Source organism: Botrytis fragariae, assembly GCF_013461495.1.
Source record: "Botrytis fragariae strain BVB16 chromosome Unknown tig00000186, whole genome shotgun sequence".
Taxonomy (NCBI): Eukaryota; Fungi; Ascomycota; class Leotiomycetes; order Helotiales; family Sclerotiniaceae; genus Botrytis; species Botrytis fragariae.
Genome location: NW_023501000.1, coordinates 279,050 through 295,901, shown reverse-complemented (window position 1 = coordinate 295,901; position 16,852 = coordinate 279,050). Strand labels below are relative to the sequence as shown.

General features: G+C 42.9%; 4 protein-coding genes across 4 annotated transcripts; 1 reads left to right on the top strand and 3 right to left on the bottom strand.

The window, feature by feature from the left end:
- Positions 1–3,569: 3,569 nt before the first annotated feature.
- On the bottom strand, positions 3,570–4,856 carry Bfra_010101 (uncharacterized protein; the record flags this gene model as incomplete). Its single annotated transcript, XM_037340435.1, is given in 6 exon segments — positions 3,570–3,653; positions 3,707–3,898; positions 3,969–4,232; positions 4,293–4,592; positions 4,666–4,806; positions 4,821–4,856. The coding sequence occupies 6 exon segments, from the start codon at positions 4,854–4,856 to the stop codon at positions 3,570–3,572; spliced, it is 1,017 nt and encodes a 338-aa protein (XP_037188903.1).
- An 848-nt stretch (positions 4,857–5,704) lies between these two features.
- Positions 5,705–7,029, bottom strand: Bfra_010100 (uncharacterized protein; the record flags this gene model as incomplete). The annotated part of the gene is made up of 3 exons (XM_037340434.1): positions 5,705–5,901; positions 5,988–6,566; positions 6,621–7,029. The coding sequence occupies 3 exons, from the start codon at positions 7,027–7,029 to the stop codon at positions 5,705–5,707; spliced, it is 1,185 nt and encodes a 394-aa protein (XP_037188902.1).
- A 1,541-nt stretch (positions 7,030–8,570) lies between these two features.
- Positions 8,571–12,984, top strand: Bfra_010099 (putative class v protein; the record flags this gene model as incomplete). Its single annotated transcript, XM_037340433.1, has 4 exons — positions 8,571–11,568; positions 11,649–11,763; positions 11,822–12,126; positions 12,197–12,984. The coding sequence occupies 4 exons, from the start codon at positions 8,571–8,573 to the stop codon at positions 12,982–12,984; spliced, it is 4,206 nt and encodes a 1,401-aa protein (XP_037188901.1).
- A 354-nt stretch (positions 12,985–13,338) lies between these two features.
- On the bottom strand, positions 13,339–15,604 carry Bfra_010098 (putative heterokaryon incompatibility protein; the record flags this gene model as incomplete). Its single annotated transcript, XM_037340432.1, has 2 exons — positions 13,339–14,783; positions 14,845–15,604. The coding sequence occupies 2 exons, from the start codon at positions 15,602–15,604 to the stop codon at positions 13,339–13,341; spliced, it is 2,205 nt and encodes a 734-aa protein (XP_037188900.1).
- Between the last annotated feature and the right edge of the window lie 1,248 nt (positions 15,605–16,852).

Below are 16,852 nucleotides of genomic sequence, written 5' to 3'. Positions count from 1 at the left end.
AGTCCTGATGGGATTCATCGAGTCGTAAGTACTAGGTAGTTATTTATATATAGACCTGCAATCTTCTAGCGTGGTATGAGTACCTAGTATTACTAGCGTGAGTTTTTCCTGGCTTTTTTGATATCTCCTCTAGGAGAGAGAAGAGAGGGGGGTGTAAAGCGATATCGATGCCTCAGATATCAAAAAATGAGATCTAAGTGTAGATACATATATGGAATGTTGCGGCTATAGCTCTTTCTAGTCTCTCGTATCTCCTCCATCTACTTTTTTTCCGTTTTTTTACCCTCTCTTTTTTCAATTTTTTCTTTGTTCTTTCTGTTATTTCTGTTTTACTTCCTACCCCTTTCAACCTCAGGATATTATATCTCAAGGACTATTATGTTTATTTGGAGGAAGAGACAGAAGGTTCGAAGAATGGAAGAGTGGGCTCTTTGGCCCTGGAGCTTTTATTGGATAAAAATGTTCTCTAAGAGGAGTGGGCAAGAATGATGTACATATCATACGGCTAAATTCTAATTGACATTTATTTTAGCACTGGGTTGTCTGTCACCAAACCCAGGTACATCGCGAAAGATGATAAAAAGGAGGGCTCTCCTGAGTCCTAAAACAAAGAGATGTGGATTTCACCAAGCCATCACGTCCAAATTGCGCGGGGAGACCAGATGAGAGAAAGGACTAGTATATTGATACGATAGATAACTACTTGCTCTCATTCTCACGTCATCTTCGTATAAAAGATGAAGCTTGGGGGTAAAAATGATAATCTGCGCTACTGTAGCATGAGGACAGTACGAAAGGAAAATATTCAGCATAGTAGATTGGGCTATCTAGTTTTCACTCCTCATCAAGGTTCCATATTGTAACTTGCGCGGAAAACATGTGTTTTGTGTTTTTCTAAATATATCGGCTAAAGTCCTATTATACGAATCTACAAATTAACACAAAGCGGTGTAAATAGGAATGCTATATATATCATACATACGAGAGCAAGAAGGCTCTTTCCCCAGATCAGTACTCTTTATTGTGACAAATTTTGACCTTAAAAGTCAACATGAAACTATGCAGTTGTCAAAGAAGATATAGCTGGAAGTTAAAACCAAAATATACGAAGACGAAGAGCCGTTGTACTTCCAACGAATAAGAGATTCTCTGTATTTCCTGAGCGAAAGCGCTTCAATCATCTGATGCATCTATTGTTATAAAAGGGTGAAGTTTATTAATCGAGAATTGGAATAGAAGCTAATGTACATCACAGACGGATATGAAAGTTGAAAAGTATCTCGATAAATTTGTGGATACACCCTCTGGATCCCGCCAACCGACACAAAAAGATGAGTTCAGTAGAACTACAGCCACTTAGACCTTCAAATGTTATAGTACAGACTACATGCTGCTCACTGTCTCCAAGCCTATCATAGCTGGTGTCGCATGGAATATCTATATGTGTTTGGTCGGGGTTGAGGATGCATACAATACACGCACAGTTGTATGAAAACTTGATTGAAAAGAATACTCTAGTGGTGCTTTTATTTTATGATTACTGTTAGATATTGAGTATAGTGAAGATAAGGTGCGATTTGAATTTATCTATGATTGTACTTTCGGCTCTAATGTCACAAGCAACGTGTGTACGATATCGAAGCAGATACAAATGTCTATTCTGAATGTGCACAATTTTTCCTATTCCCTATTCACACGATTGTGATGCGGAACTCGGATGGGAATTTCTCATGGCAGGGGGTCAGCTTTCAGCTATTCGACAATGATTATTGTTCAGGTGAGCATGGCATGAAGAGTTTTCCTTGGGAGATTGAAAAGTTACTGGGACACAAGAAACCTTAAAGTCGTACCATAGACGTTCAAAATCTTATATCTCAACCTGGGTTCCCTTAGACAATAATGAGGCCGACAGCGCGTGGAAGCTCTAGCGGCATGCAGCAGCTTGCTCCAAGATCCACTGCAAAGCATCCGTTTGGTCATCTCTCGCATACATAATTTGGGAAAGGCAGTATTGCTACCATAGGTGCAAAGAGCCTGAGCATTTTTTTGCGGCCCCCGGCATTGTTTGATGCTCAACCGGGTGTAATCATCCTTCATACTGGTAGGCAGCTGCTTCGATATTACAGCAAGGATCAAGTTTTACCTGCAAGGGATTGCATCTGCGAGGTATTTTCACACGTTAGACTATTAAGGTTAAATGCCATATCTAACTAATTATTCAACTGACGATTGTGACGATTGTGGGGTAGGCCGCGTAGCGTTTTGATTGAATTAAAACGAGATCACTCTATGGCGGCCCGTTCCACCATATCAGTACGTATCCGCAACCATCCTCCGTTAGAATAGCCAATAATATCATGAACCATACTGTCGGTACTCATCCAAAGATGCCGGCCGGGGACCGGTGATATTTCCTATTTGAAAATAGACATAGGAGATGGAGTTGATGATGTGATGTACTTACCCTGGTTGACCCGCTTTGTAAGCTTTATTGATTTGCAGGGCCGCAGATTGCCCAAGAATCTCGGCCCCGAAACTCTAACATTCCCGTTACACCCGTTGTGACCCCATTGTCACTCTGCTGATCATGGCATAAGCATGCTTGTTTTCAATAAGCTTTTAGGGGTAGCAGAAATTTTGCTGTCGGATAGCTGCAACAAGGCGCTAGGTCCAATTGCCAAGACCTATAACCCCTTTCTCGGGCCCACAACTGAAGATCAGTGCTTGCACCAACACACCTTTGTAATTGCAAGGTGCGGCGCGAGCCGACTCCATATAGTACTTTACTTCATTTGCAAGGTGCAATACAATATGAAACCTCTAAAGAGGGTGTGAACTGGTGACCGGAAGGGCTTTGCCGGGCCGAGAAAACTCCTGTAGTCGACTTGATACATCTTCGTTCTCGTACAACCAACTGCATAGTAATCTTTTTTGGCCAATTCTACCTCGTAAATTGTCCACCAATCGAGATTCGCGGTCAAACGGGTCCGGAGGAAAGTAGTGCCATCTTGTTTATCATCACCGAAACAACACTTGTCATGAACGTGATGATCTACGAGTAGCATAGTCGGAGATTGTGGCTTATTTGATGGTATTTGGATATATCATTTATAATCTCTCTATACATTGCAGTACTAATTCTTCACAAAAAGGAAGTCTTATTGAAGATGTGCAGTTATCATTTCTCAAGAAGCTAGGGTGATATCGGCACATGAAGCATTATTGGGAAGAGCTACAGACAAGTGAAAGGGCATGATTTCTTGGACTGTAATAGGCTCCGTGTAAAGCAGGAGGCAGGGTTAAAATCGAATTATCTGTAAATTACACGCTCGCCAGCGTCCACAATTCAAATCGTGATGCGTCTGAATTCAACGTCAGAAGTTGAGATACACAGAAACAGATTTTATTCTACGATTTATTACTTTCTATGGATATTACACAGATTCAAAACAATGAAACATTAGATACAAGAAGCAAGTCTTTCCATGCTAATATTTTCAGACACTGGCTGTCTCCTTCACTTCTGCACACTGCAGTGCCTCTTCTGCTCACCCTGAGCTTAAAATCTTCTAAGCAGGTGCAGCAACACATACATACTCTCCTAAATCTAAATAGGCGCAGTCTGTTCCAACTTCAGGATTCCACAAATTGAACTTCACCATCATTAGTGCTATTGTAACGCAATTGAATACAAACTTAAACTTACTTGAGCAGTGGTAATTCCGTAGGTTTCTTCGATTAAAGCACAATAGTCTCCCGAGACTACGAAATGAAATTCCGTACATGTCGCTATTGTCCCTGGCTCCAAGGGACTAGGGATAGGAGCTCCAACGCAAACGTAGGCTCCGAGTTCGAGATACAAACATGTGTTACCGACTCCAGGATTCCAGTCATTGAACTTTCCAAAGATTAGTTCTCAATATTCAAGCTCAATCATTCTCCGGAAGCATGAAAATTAAAGTACTGACCTGAGTAGCTGTAATGCCATAGTCTTCTTCTATTAGAGCACAATAGTCTCCCGAAACGACTAGATGATACTCTGAACAATTTGTAAATGAGCTAGGCTGGAGGGGCGTTGGATAGCTTAATGTAGACGAAGTACTGCTTGTGGTAGCAGTGGCACTAGTAGCAGTGGCAGCAGCGGTAGTCTTATATAGAGCACCAACACAGACATACTCGTCAAGGTCAAGATATGCACAGCCTGTTCCGACATGTGGATTCCACGCATTGAACTAAACACAGCCAGAAGTTAGAGAGTTCACTATGTTTGCTAGGAACTTAATCTATCTCACCTCGTCCGCTGTAATTCCATATTCTTCTTCAATGGCAGAGCAGCTGTCGCCGGAAACAACGTAATGATAGGAAGTACAGCTTGGATCGGTACTTGGTTCCAACGGAGAGGGAGCAGTTGCTGTTGAAGGTGCAGTACTAGTAGGCGTAGACGTACCTGTGCCTGTTCCTAACAAGCTTACAGATGTGCCTGTTGGTGTATATGCACTTGGCGTATTCAAAGGAAGATAGTCGATAGACACGCAATAGTAAAGTTCCGCGATCAGACTACATCCTGTACCAAGCTCTGTAACGATTGGATTCTGCTTTAATTAGTAGTGTTTGACTCACTGGCAATGGATGGATATCAAAGCAAAATTTACTGATTCTGCTTACCCAGGCTTCAAACTCGACTTCTGTTATTCCATAATATGCCTCAATGTCAGCGCATGTTAGAGAATAAGATTGCTGAACCCATGCACTACAATCCTCGGATGCGCCAGGAGCAGCTGTCCCGGGGGAGGCACCAAGTAGGCTCTAGCCCGTGAAACACTCAGAGCCCAGGTAGTTAATAGAAACAACTTCATGATTCTTAAAGTTGGAAAGACAGAAGAGTGAGAAAAATTATGGATAACAACAGAGTTGCAGATTTTTGATGGGCTATGGGAAAAATCAAATGCTATTCATGTTGGGTATGCCTAGTCATAAAAGCGTGTCGACAAATGTGTGCATCCGAGTCCGGAGCTACAAGAACAAGAAAAATCTAAATTCTCCGAGATACCATGCTTCTCATGACTACAAATATAGCCAGGGCACTAAATTGGGCATGCAGAGTTTCCCTATAATTGCATCCTTGAAAGAGCAATTCTATATCCATAGTTATTGTCCAGGTCAGGTGGGTCGCAAATTTGGACTGATGTGGAGAGGGGAAGGCTTATCATGCAAGGAGGAGCTGGCAGATCAAAGTGATCCACTGCGGAAAATCACTCGCCAGGCCCATCTCGCTTAAATCTTGACAAGCAGTTCATTTGTTGTCTGCACGACAAGGATTTTCTTTAGCATCAACATCGGATATGAGCAGATACCTACCTCGATTCCAAAAAGCCGCGCAAAAGCTGCTCTCCAAGAAAGATGTACAATTAATATATTTCAAGCCTAAATGTGGTACGCAGAGCAAGTTTTCAATTGATAGCTGATTATATACATCAAACTCTGAGACGCACATGGATCAAATCTATTTGGAAGACAAAGCCGAATTTTATTTGTGTATTTATCTAAGTTTCACCAGAAAAATTCAGGAATAGATTCCGATTTGACAATCACGCAACTTCGTTGATCCGCTCTTTGTCTTTGTGAGGTTCAATCCGAGGTGTCTTGAATTTATCATCTAGCCCATCTTGGAAGGTAAAGGGATAATTCGACGAAAGTAGACCTCTTATACCTGGCCAGCATTTTTAATAGCATCCGTCGCCTTTTGTGGTAAACCCGCTTCCAAGTACAGGGTGGCATCAGCCCCTGCTGGCGGGTTTTGGTATACATAGGCGGCCATGGCTAAGTAGACATATGATTCCGGATTGTTAATAACGTCAGAGTTTCCAGCGAGGGACGCGGAGCTGGCTGCTCCCAGATTATCTAAAGCAAAATGACGGATTAGCAAACATCTCTATTGACTGAGTCACAGCCGGCGGTCCACAAGACCCGAAAAGGGGGGGTCATACAGAACGGGTCGCGCGTGCTTTCATCTGAATCAGTGATATGGAAGAGCTCGTGATATAACGTGGCACTCAGAGGAAGAAGCCTGTCCAAATCTTGTCCGATTAACGTAATTGAAGTGGAAAGCGAGGACACCGAATGTAGATCACTAGGTTTTGCTTGACCAGTGGGATCAAAAGTACGAGGACAGAAGTACGCGAACCTATCATGTGTTCCGATGCTGACTGATTGAACAGTACTTGTATATGATCTTCGACTAGTGACAGCGTAGGGGCCAACATTAGGATCACATAATGCTGGTTTACTCTCAACCATATATGACTTGAGAGCGTCGATATAGTAGGCTACATTTATGGATTGGGCGGCCAAAGTGGGAAGCAAAGAGCCGAGTGTCCAGTAGTCGGTGATGGTTCCTGTTTCATCCTCTTCCTTTGCAATCTCTACCCCATTTCTATCCTTAGCAGGCTGATCCCAAGGAACTTTGCTTGCAAAGGCATCACCGCAAAATATCCAAGGAGCAGCCGAAGTTAATGAATCTACCAAGCCACCTCCATTCAGTAACTGAGAGACAGCGGCCAAACGTTCTTATTCAATTGATTAGTCAGAGTACGGAAGAACGGTGGACGGAAAATATATACCTCCCGTTTTTTCCCAAAGTGATTCACTACTGAATTCTCTGTCATATTCTCCATACTCATACACCCACTGGATACTCATCCACGCAGTAAAAAGAAGTCGGGATCCCGCATCGTCGTAAGAGTTGGCATACGCTTTAGTTACTGCATTATGCAACTTCACAACCTCTTGTAACCAATCATCGATAGTTTCTGTTTGGGAATAGCAGCCTCCTGCAGTAGATGCTGAGCCTATAGAGAATATATTTGTGGTCAAAGGCGCTACAGGAACCGTTGGGTTACTGATCTCCACTCGTCCAAAGAGAGTCCTTGTCGAATTCAAAAGAGAAGCATCACGGTAGTCTGGTAAATTGGCAATACAGAGACTAAAGAGACTGAATAACAAAAGAAGTACTGGCTTATATGAGAACATCTTGTGTTGAGTAAAAGACATAGAAGAGAGAGCGTTTTGAAGTACTATCAGAGGTGGAAAGAACAGATATCCAAGTCAACGTGATTTCCCAGTCCTGGAGGAATCACATAACTTTATTGATAAAACATCAGCTCAACGTATACTTAGAGGCTCTCGTCGTTTTCGTCGCATTTTCATGGCTCCCTTGTATGGCACAAGGTACTCAGAGCCCACATTCAAGAGCCCACATCCAAGAGCTCACAGAGTGGTACCAGAACTATAATAAAGTGAATTCACTTAAAAATATCCTGGTATTTCGGATAAATTTGGGCCGCTTCACATGCCAGTGTTCTAGGAATTGCAAGATCCCGAAATGAAGTCAAATTTCATTGTCTGCAAGGAAGGGAGCCATCGGATCATCATACCCATAACCTAGCAAGTATAGGTATATCTGACGAATCAAGCCTTGTTATAATGCTTTCATCCTTGATGAAGCATTCTAATCTGAATGCCGCATTTGCCTGATGACCCAGTTGAAGCTGGATGAAGGGTCATTTGATATATCAAAGGATTCCCTGTTCAATAAAGATTATCTTCACGCCATGTCAGCACTTTTGGGCAAGTTTAAACTTTCAATTTTCTTGCATGATTGCCCCTCCTAGCAACTGCAAGAACTATTGAATGTGGTATAACACTAGAATGTGAATAAATGGAGAACATAAGCGCCGCAGAAGCTTAAAAACAATATACAAGGAATGATATTGTAGATTGTTGTGTCCCACTTGTTGACTGTATTCTCAAGGGACTAACCGATGCACTTTAGTGGGACTAAAGTCTGAGCATTAGGTTCCTCATCAAAACCGACAGAAGGGTGTATGGATTCATACTTTCTAACCGAATATATCCCACATTTGGTTCTTTGCATTATCACACACTGTCAATTTACAAACAGAGTAATGAGTTCGGTCATTCATGAGAATTTACGACCAAGAATGCTCCGAAAATACGAACTCCGAGGGATGAATTGCCACCTTGAAAGCGGTCCTTGTAAATTGTGCTCATCTTGAAGCTTGCTTGTAGAGGCCACTGAAGTTTCAGTTTATCTTACTATACCTCATGCATGACTAGCCGCTATACCGCTCCGAGGTGATTGTCCCACTCATCAACTGCCAGAAATGTTAGACGCTTAAAGTGGGTAATAGGCCGCTTGGAAATCTTAATAGTAATGCAAAAAGGAAATTTTGTCCTGCCGAGATACTTCCACCCATCCTATTATATCCAAATACCCATGTGAAGTGTCTCATCACATCATATATGCCGGGAGGAGAAAGAACAGTCCATACGATATTTACCAGCCCAAACAAAACAGTATCCGTACAGGCACTCTTGAAATTTTACGAGGTACCAGCATCTTATACATCATAATCTTTTTTAAGATATATAGAAATTTAGTTCGCTCCTCTGTCAGTCTTTCATATTATGAGACAGTTCGCTCTTTTTCATTTGAATTACTTCGAGACAAAGACTTCATTACTCAATTTATTTCGCTTTCAATATTCAAAATGAAGCCTTCTCGGATGGGTTTGTACATCTTCATGATGGTTGCTTGGCATTTCCACGGCGCTCTGGCAATGAACTCGGCTCTTGCCGCGGCAGCTAGTAGCTCCTTGCAGGCATATCTGGCTAGCTCTCCATTTACTACACGCTCTGCGCCAGCGCCAACAGTAACAACAGACTTAACAGCTCTCAGAGCCGCTGTTCTGGCGGGTAACTATAGTTCCCGACTCGATCCCGCGACCAGGAATCGGTGTCCTCAGCCATGCACCTCAAACTCTAGTGATTGGTACTTGTATCACAGTCTTGAACGTCTTGCTGTGTGCAACAATACCATGCTCCTAGATTTTTCGTTGTTCAACCAGATTGACGACCCTAAAACGCATTTGAGCATTGCTGCTTGTACAGCCAATATGGAATATACCAGTTCGCCGGTCACGAATATTACCTGTCAATCCAATGATGTACAACAGACTGAGATGACATCATCCTTACAAATGGCTTCCTCCGGTACCTTTTCAGCAAGTGTTCCTGACGTAGTTGCTGCTCTGAAACAGCTGCAGATTTTTTCTGCTTCAGTTAATGACCCATGCGACGAGACTATCAATTTTGCATACTCTGGCTCAGCTGCCGTGGGCATCTATGTGGGATCCGGGCTTTCCAGTCAGGGCGTGATCTCTTCAATCATCGGCAGACTTAGCAGCCAAATTCAAAGCGATGGCAGTGTGGCTGAGAACTTACTGGTTCAACTTTGTGATAACAGTACGGCCCGTTATTCAATGGGAATCTTTATCAATACCAACTCTGACATCTCCTCTGTTCAAGTCGGGGTACAATCTTGGAAAAACAGTAGTTGTATCACCTACGTGGATGAATTTGTTAACTCAACCTGGCAAAGCGTGAATTATCTTGCGCCATCCCTCTTGAATAGCAACACCTCTGCGAGTGTCAACACTGTCGGACAAAACGTTACTACGCTGACTAGCCGGTCACCACTACTTAGTAGCCATAAGCTGAGCTTACGCGACAGCTGCACCACTGTGAAGGTAGTAGCTGGAGATACATGTGCCACACTTGCTGCTGAATGTGGCATTACGCCGGCTGCGTTCACTCAGTATAATCCCAGTGCGACTGAATGCTCAGCCCTGACTACAGGCGAGTATGTTTGTTGCAGCGCTGGGACACTTCCAGACAATACGCCACAGCCGAGTGCTGATGGAGACTGTTATGCCTATCTGGTAGTAGCAGGAGACTCTTGTTCGTCGCTTGCAGCGAGCTATGACATAACCGAGGATGACATCATGACATGGAATACCAACACATGGGGCTGGAACGGCTGTACAAACCTGCTTGCAGGAAACAATATATGTCTTAGTTCAGGTTACTCTCCTATGCCTCCGAACATAGCAAACGCAGTTTGTGGTCCACAAGTAAATGGAACAGCCACAGCCCCTCAAGGAAGTGATCTAAGTACTTTGAATGAATGCCCCCTGAATGCCTGCTGTGATATTTGGGGTCAATGCGGGACTACTACGGAGTTCTGCACTCCCTCTAATTCTACCACTGGCGCACCTGGTACCGCGGCCTCGGGGCAAAATGGCTGCATCTCTAACTGTGGCACTGATATATCAATCACTGATGCTCCATCAGAGTTCTACTCCATCGCGTATTTTGAAGCCTTTGATTGGAGTCGCCCATGCTTGACCATGTCGGTTAACGATATCAATACCACAGCATATACGCACATTCACTTCGCATTTGCCACTCTTAATGCCGACTTCTCTATCAATGTCACCTCTATTGCCGACCAGTTGCCCTTCTTACAAGGCTTATCGGGTGTTAAGCGAATTGTATCTTTCGGTGGATGGGCCTTTTGCACAGACCCGAGCACATACATGATAATGCGAGACGCGGTAAGCACATCGGAGAATATTGCGACTTTGGTAAAAAATGTTATAGCTTTCGTAGAGGACTATGATTTGGATGGCATCGATTGGGATTGGGAGTACCCCGATGAACCGGATATTCCAGGTATTCCTGTTGGAACCGAGGCTGATAGTACTGGTTATTTCGTACTATTAGATGAGCTTAAGGCCAGTATGCCGACCGGAAAGACAGTTTCAATCACAGCTCCGGCTTCATACTGGTATCTGCAGCATTTTCCCATCCAGGCAATGAGCGAATTCCTCGACTATGTCGTCTTTATGACATATGATCTTCACGGGCAGTGGGACTACGGAAATGTGAATTCGGATACGGGATGTTTAGAAGGCAATTGTCTGAGATCCCATGTCAATATGACAGAAACTATCAATGCACTCTCCATGATTACCAAGGCCGGCGTCCTCTCTAACATGATTGCAGTAGGGGTTTCGAGTTACGGTCGCTCCTTCGAAATGACTACTCCTGGTTGCTGGACCGAGCTTTGTACTTATACAGGACCTCTCTCGGGAGCTACTCCAGGTCCCTGTACCGATACAGCAGGTTATATCGCCGACTATGAGATTGGCTTGGTCTCCTCTGAGAATCCTACGGCCGATTTGCTCTGGGACGAAAACTCCTATTCAAATATAATGGTTTATAATGAGACTCAATGGGTGGCTTACATGAATGACACAAACAAGGCAGTGCGCCAGCTCTTGTACAAAGATCTCAGTCTCTTTGGAACTTCCGACTGGGCAGTAGATTTGCAATCTTTGGATGGCACTGGCGAAAGTTCATCATCATCAACTACTTCTTCAAGCTCTAATCTTAACGAGACAGTTTACATAAGTCCTGACATTTGGTCTTCAGTAGACCCTGTGGTGACCGCCTTACCTGGTGTGACGCTCGTCTGGCCCCCGATGCCTTTGTCAAGTACCACTACGATCACTTTCCCACTATGGACTACCACAGTATCATATTCAAGTCTGACGACACTCACGAGCACTCTTACTGACGGCACAACTTCCACATACCCATGGTTTGTATATGTATCAATGCTCACGGTTCTCACAATTCCTGCTGGTGAGTAAACATTTTCTTAATTCTCCATTGCAATGTCGTTACCTTCTGATCCTCCACTAACTCGATTATCAATTATACAGTAACGACCACTGCTATTCCTGTATGGGGCGTATCTTTAGGAGCAGATTTAACAGATGGTCCAATTGTCTTAACCAGTTCTGTGCAACCAGACCCCTTCGGCATCATCATCACTCCGTATGTTAAGTTCCTCTCGCAAACGTAGGATCTTTACTGACTTTATTATTCTCGAAAGGGTTATTGATGGCACCACATCTATTATTGGTGCAGTAGAAACCACCACTAGTCCAGGAACAGTCATTGTCTGGGGTGACATCACTTATGACGCCCCTACGCAAACAGAAACATTAGGTGGGAGCACGACCATTATCGGGGGAACCACCTTGTCCCCAACGATTATCACAGTCACACCAAACCCACATCCTACGACTAAAGCTTCGACAACAGATTCAAATTTGAATTCGAAAACAAACTCCTGGAAATCCGGTAAACCACCAACACACACTACTACCGCTGGATGTCCGGGCTGTGGTCTACCTTGTGAGTCCATTTCTTGCTCTGTGGTTTTTATCATGAAGAATAAACTGCTGACATGAGTGAAAAAATCCAGGTATTTTATTCTGTGACTCTGGCTGCCCGTTTTGTCCTCCATCAATTTTCAGTAATCAGGGCTCAAGCGCCGGTAATGATGGCTCTTCCACTGCGACCGAGACAAAAAGTGAATCGAGCACTACTACGGCTTTCCCTGCAACCCTGTTATTTGTCACTGATACTCCCGATGTGTTTCCTTTCACATACGACGATCCAGCTGCCCTCTCCTCATTATACATTGAAGAACAACCTGAATGGGAAAGCTTGTTTTCAATCACGACGGGTACAACAACCTCAGCATCTACGACTGTTCCAGTATCGACCGTCACAATCCCAGATGTTACTGTAACTGTTACACCAACGCCTGTCGCTGACTGTGCCTTTTGGGACGACACAATTGCTTATCAGTTTGAGATCTACGACATTGTAGGATGGGCGACTGACGGTGGGAAATCTCTCGAGACCCAGGAAGATGGCTGTGGTGCTCTCACGGGTTGGGACTGGGTCGCTGCTTCAGGTACAACTGGTGCATATGTACACTTCTACCTTCCCACTATCATCAAAGCTGGCTGCGTGGAACGAGCAATTGTTTCAGCCGGTGGGCCAAAGATATCATGCGTTGGAGAAGGTTTGCCTCTCAAAAGATCCTTACGGGAGCGAGACTCGGTTCAGACCGCGCCTTCATTCTTGCCCATGACGGAAAATCAGCGTGAAATTTTATTAGGTGTTTACGGGAATACGACTGAGCACCATCAGTATATTCCAATGGTTTGGAATGCCACAAGCTCCTCGACAACCACTGCTTAAGTAGGGTAGGATCAGATACGTACTCATTTGACAAACAATTCAAGAACTCCTGTTCCAGTCGAATGACGGTACAATCAAGGATCAATATGAGTAGTCGTATAATCGTATTTTAATTACATATCAAACGTTCAAATCAAAAAAAACTTCATTGACTCTTTGTCTAATTGTGTCGCATGAAATTTTCCGCTGCGTCGAGTTGCAGCCCGTAGACGCAAGTCTACGGTCTGTTCTAACCTACCTAGTTATCAATTTGAATATCTCATCATTACCGCTGACGCCATCTGCTTTTATGATTCCAATAGAATCAAGATTATCTTCACCAAATACGCAACTGAATCCAGAGGATGATTAAGTTCATCCTAGTATCAATTCCACCAGTTCTTTCTCTCGCTTCCTCTCCCACACCTCTTTCATCACGCACCCATTACCCCTTCGATACGCGATACCATTTTCCCACTCCACCCATAACACATGATAACAATCTTGACGCTTCGTGTGGTCAGGAAACCAATCTTTGATTTCTTTCTCCTCCTCGCCACTCTTCGTGTTGACGCCAAACCATCCTTGAGAAATAGCAACAAGTTCAACGAGAGCCCCAGTCGTTGCGTTTTGCGTAAAATGAGCTCTATCTCTTTCACACATAAGCGTTAGGAAACCGACGACTTCTCCATTCAAATCTTGAAGCTTGATGTTTGTGAAATTTTCATTATCTTTGAGTTCAGACGAAGATGAAGACCGCTTTTCTGCTATTGTAGAAATATCTGTGATGCCATGTATGAATGCTCTCGAGGTCTGACAGTAGAGAAATTGCGTCTGCAGCTGTACAGGGTACTGTTTTTTCGAGTCTAGAACCGGAACCGGATATTTGTACCATCTATCAGGAGAGTTTGATTGCCAATAGGCATATTCTTGCCCGTCACCCGAATACGCAAATGTGTTGAGATGCATAGGATATCCACTATTCCAACCGAATGGCATGCGCATCCATCCTTTGAGAGGCGTTTGTGTGGTGTTTTCGGCTAGAACTTTGTACTTGTACCACGTCGATGCAATTTTTCGTCTATTTGTTGATTTGGAATGGTTCATTGTGTACCATGTGGTAATAGGTTTATAGACACCTTTCAAATATTCGGCTCTGAACCACGAGGTAGCTTCAAATTCACCGTCGTCTGCAAAACTTGCGCCTACTTGCCATCCAAGGAATGACCAGCTTGGGAGTTGTAATATCTCTTTCTCGGTTGAATGCCGTCTTTCTCCAACACCAATTGGGTTCCACATCAACCCAATCTCAAAGAAGAGTTCAGGGATACCATATAATAAACCGCCCTCGAATATCTGACTGAGTCCCCACTGTATACCAGAAAAGGCCGCTAAGGCATCATTAGGGAATGTGAGAACTTTTTGATTGAACTCCCGTAATAGACAATTCATGTTCTTCATATCTGGAAAACTGGAAGTCGTGAACAACTCTGGAGGTTCTAGTGGGTCAACTGATCGCAGCTTGAATGGTGGTAGATCAGGTAATAATTCTTCTTCCCAACTAGACCTGCTACATTCCCAATAGACAGTTCCATTTTCGAAGAAAAGACGTCGTTTGGCGAAAAGATTTTCTTGGTAAGTCCAAGCGCGCGAGTGATATAAAGTATTGTGTTTTTCATTTCTGCTTCTGGGGTTGATCAACTTTACTGGAGATCCCATAGACATTACGCTTTGTTTGAAGTTTCGTTGAGGAGTAAATCCCTTGAATCCTCGAAGTCCATAGTTGGCGTCGATGCCATCAGTAGCTACGATTGTGATACCTGAATGGAGTGAGTTTGATTTCACCGAGACACGACCCTCAATGAGTGCGATCATACTCACAAGAAGTAGTGTATATTCTAGCCATGGAATTCATCTCGGTTTGCAAAGCTTCTGCGTCGTCTTGAACGATACATAATGTATCGACCCATAAGTATCGCTCTCCAATTAGCCGAACAACATCAATAGCATTTTTGATCGTCATGGGTAACTTATCTGCTACAGATCCTTTTGATAGAACCCCTAATTCTTGGAGCCGATCGATGTTACTTTTCTCGCTGTAGAAAGGCACAATTTGCCCCCGGATATAGCTTAATGTAACAAACCTTGAATGCTCACGGCCAGGCACAAGACATCCAGCCACAGTATCAATCAGCCACGTCGGCTGGATTGCGTCCATACGTTTGAATTTCTCGGGATCATCACATGCAGCTCCATGATGCTTATTACACAAATCTTTCCAATTCAGAATAATCCCCTCATCAATCCAGATAGGATCAAGAATACGTGCACGTCTCGAATTTGGATATCCATCATTCTTCTCATGAACAAATTCAAAGCGACGTCCTAATGAACCTGTCCCATCTCGACTCGATCTAAGCACTATGGACGATGCCCTTTTGAACATGCTAATTTTGAACTCGGAGAAGTTTTGAATCGCGGCGCCATCTGGGTCGAATTTTGTGATCCATCTTCGGTGAGGACATTCCGTGTCGATAAGTGAGGAAACAGTTCCTAATATGACATTATCTTGTCTAGTACCTGCGTTAGAGAATTCAATGATTTGCTCGCATGTTGCACATGTCGTAAATGTTCCGCTCATGGTGAGTAGGTACTGAGTGATATTGATCTGCTCGAGCCGTCATCTAAAGTGAGGTATAGTCTCTGAACTGCTTGCAATCGCATGTAATATGAAAAACAGGGTGGATGGTCGAAGACTGATTACCAAAGATTGCAAATCTCTTATCGAGCACAGCGGCACCACAAGATGGAATGGATATAATAAGTAACAGTGAGGCTTTATTTTGAAAAGATGCCCTGAGGTGACGTGTAATGTTGGTATCATGTGACACAGGTGCACCGACCATTCTGGGGAATATATTTTCTTCACAATCGTACGATTAAAAAGACTGAGAATGAGTGTCATCATCTCACCAATTAATCAAAATCACAGATTGCAGACGAACAAAACCTTGAATCTAACATACTAAAAATCGGAGATCAAGTTTTTAATTATTCTATGCCTGAATAGTCCACTCTTTAAGCTATTAATTAGCTTTTGGTCGAGGAAAGCCAGTATCCCTGGATAGAAAGATAGATAGATAGATACTAGTATTCTTGGCGAATGATATGCTAAAAACAAACTAGTAAATGAAAACCTCTGCGTGTTCTTGATAATTACGGAAAAACATTTACATAATATGAGTATAGCAGTTCAATGGTTTGATTCATTTATATAGTTCTCTAATTCTAATCGACTCGTAGTATACTTATATTTCACGTTAGGAGTATACGTATACGTGTACGTAAATACAACGAGGAGAACATAAATATAGTTTCTCTTTATAGCTCTGATTCTTCTTCTTTTATACTTGATAATAATCAGTGAAACTACTTAATCCCTACAATTCTTTAGTTTCGCTCTATAATAGAGCAAACTATCACACAAAGTAACATTGAAACTCGTCAAATAGGTTTCTCAATATCGATTCCTAATTCTACTGTTGTTTTTATAAAAGATTTCTGGCTTGATCTATTACTATGAGTTCTCTTAAGTATAGCAGCTTGATTAGGCACTACGGGCTTTTTAAACTTATTATTTCCTAAATAGCTTCAAAGACACTAAAAATCTGTTTTTACAACCTGATCACTACTCCTTCCCAAGAAAAATAATTCCGTTCTCCAATTCTGTTACCTCTTCTTAAAAGATTACAACAATCAACCAACCCGTTCAATCTATACAATTCTCCAGCTTTACTCCATAACATCCAAAGCTACAACAATATGTCAAATACAACCTCTATTTTCCTTCTTATAGAGTCTATAATATATACACATAACTCAAATCTAT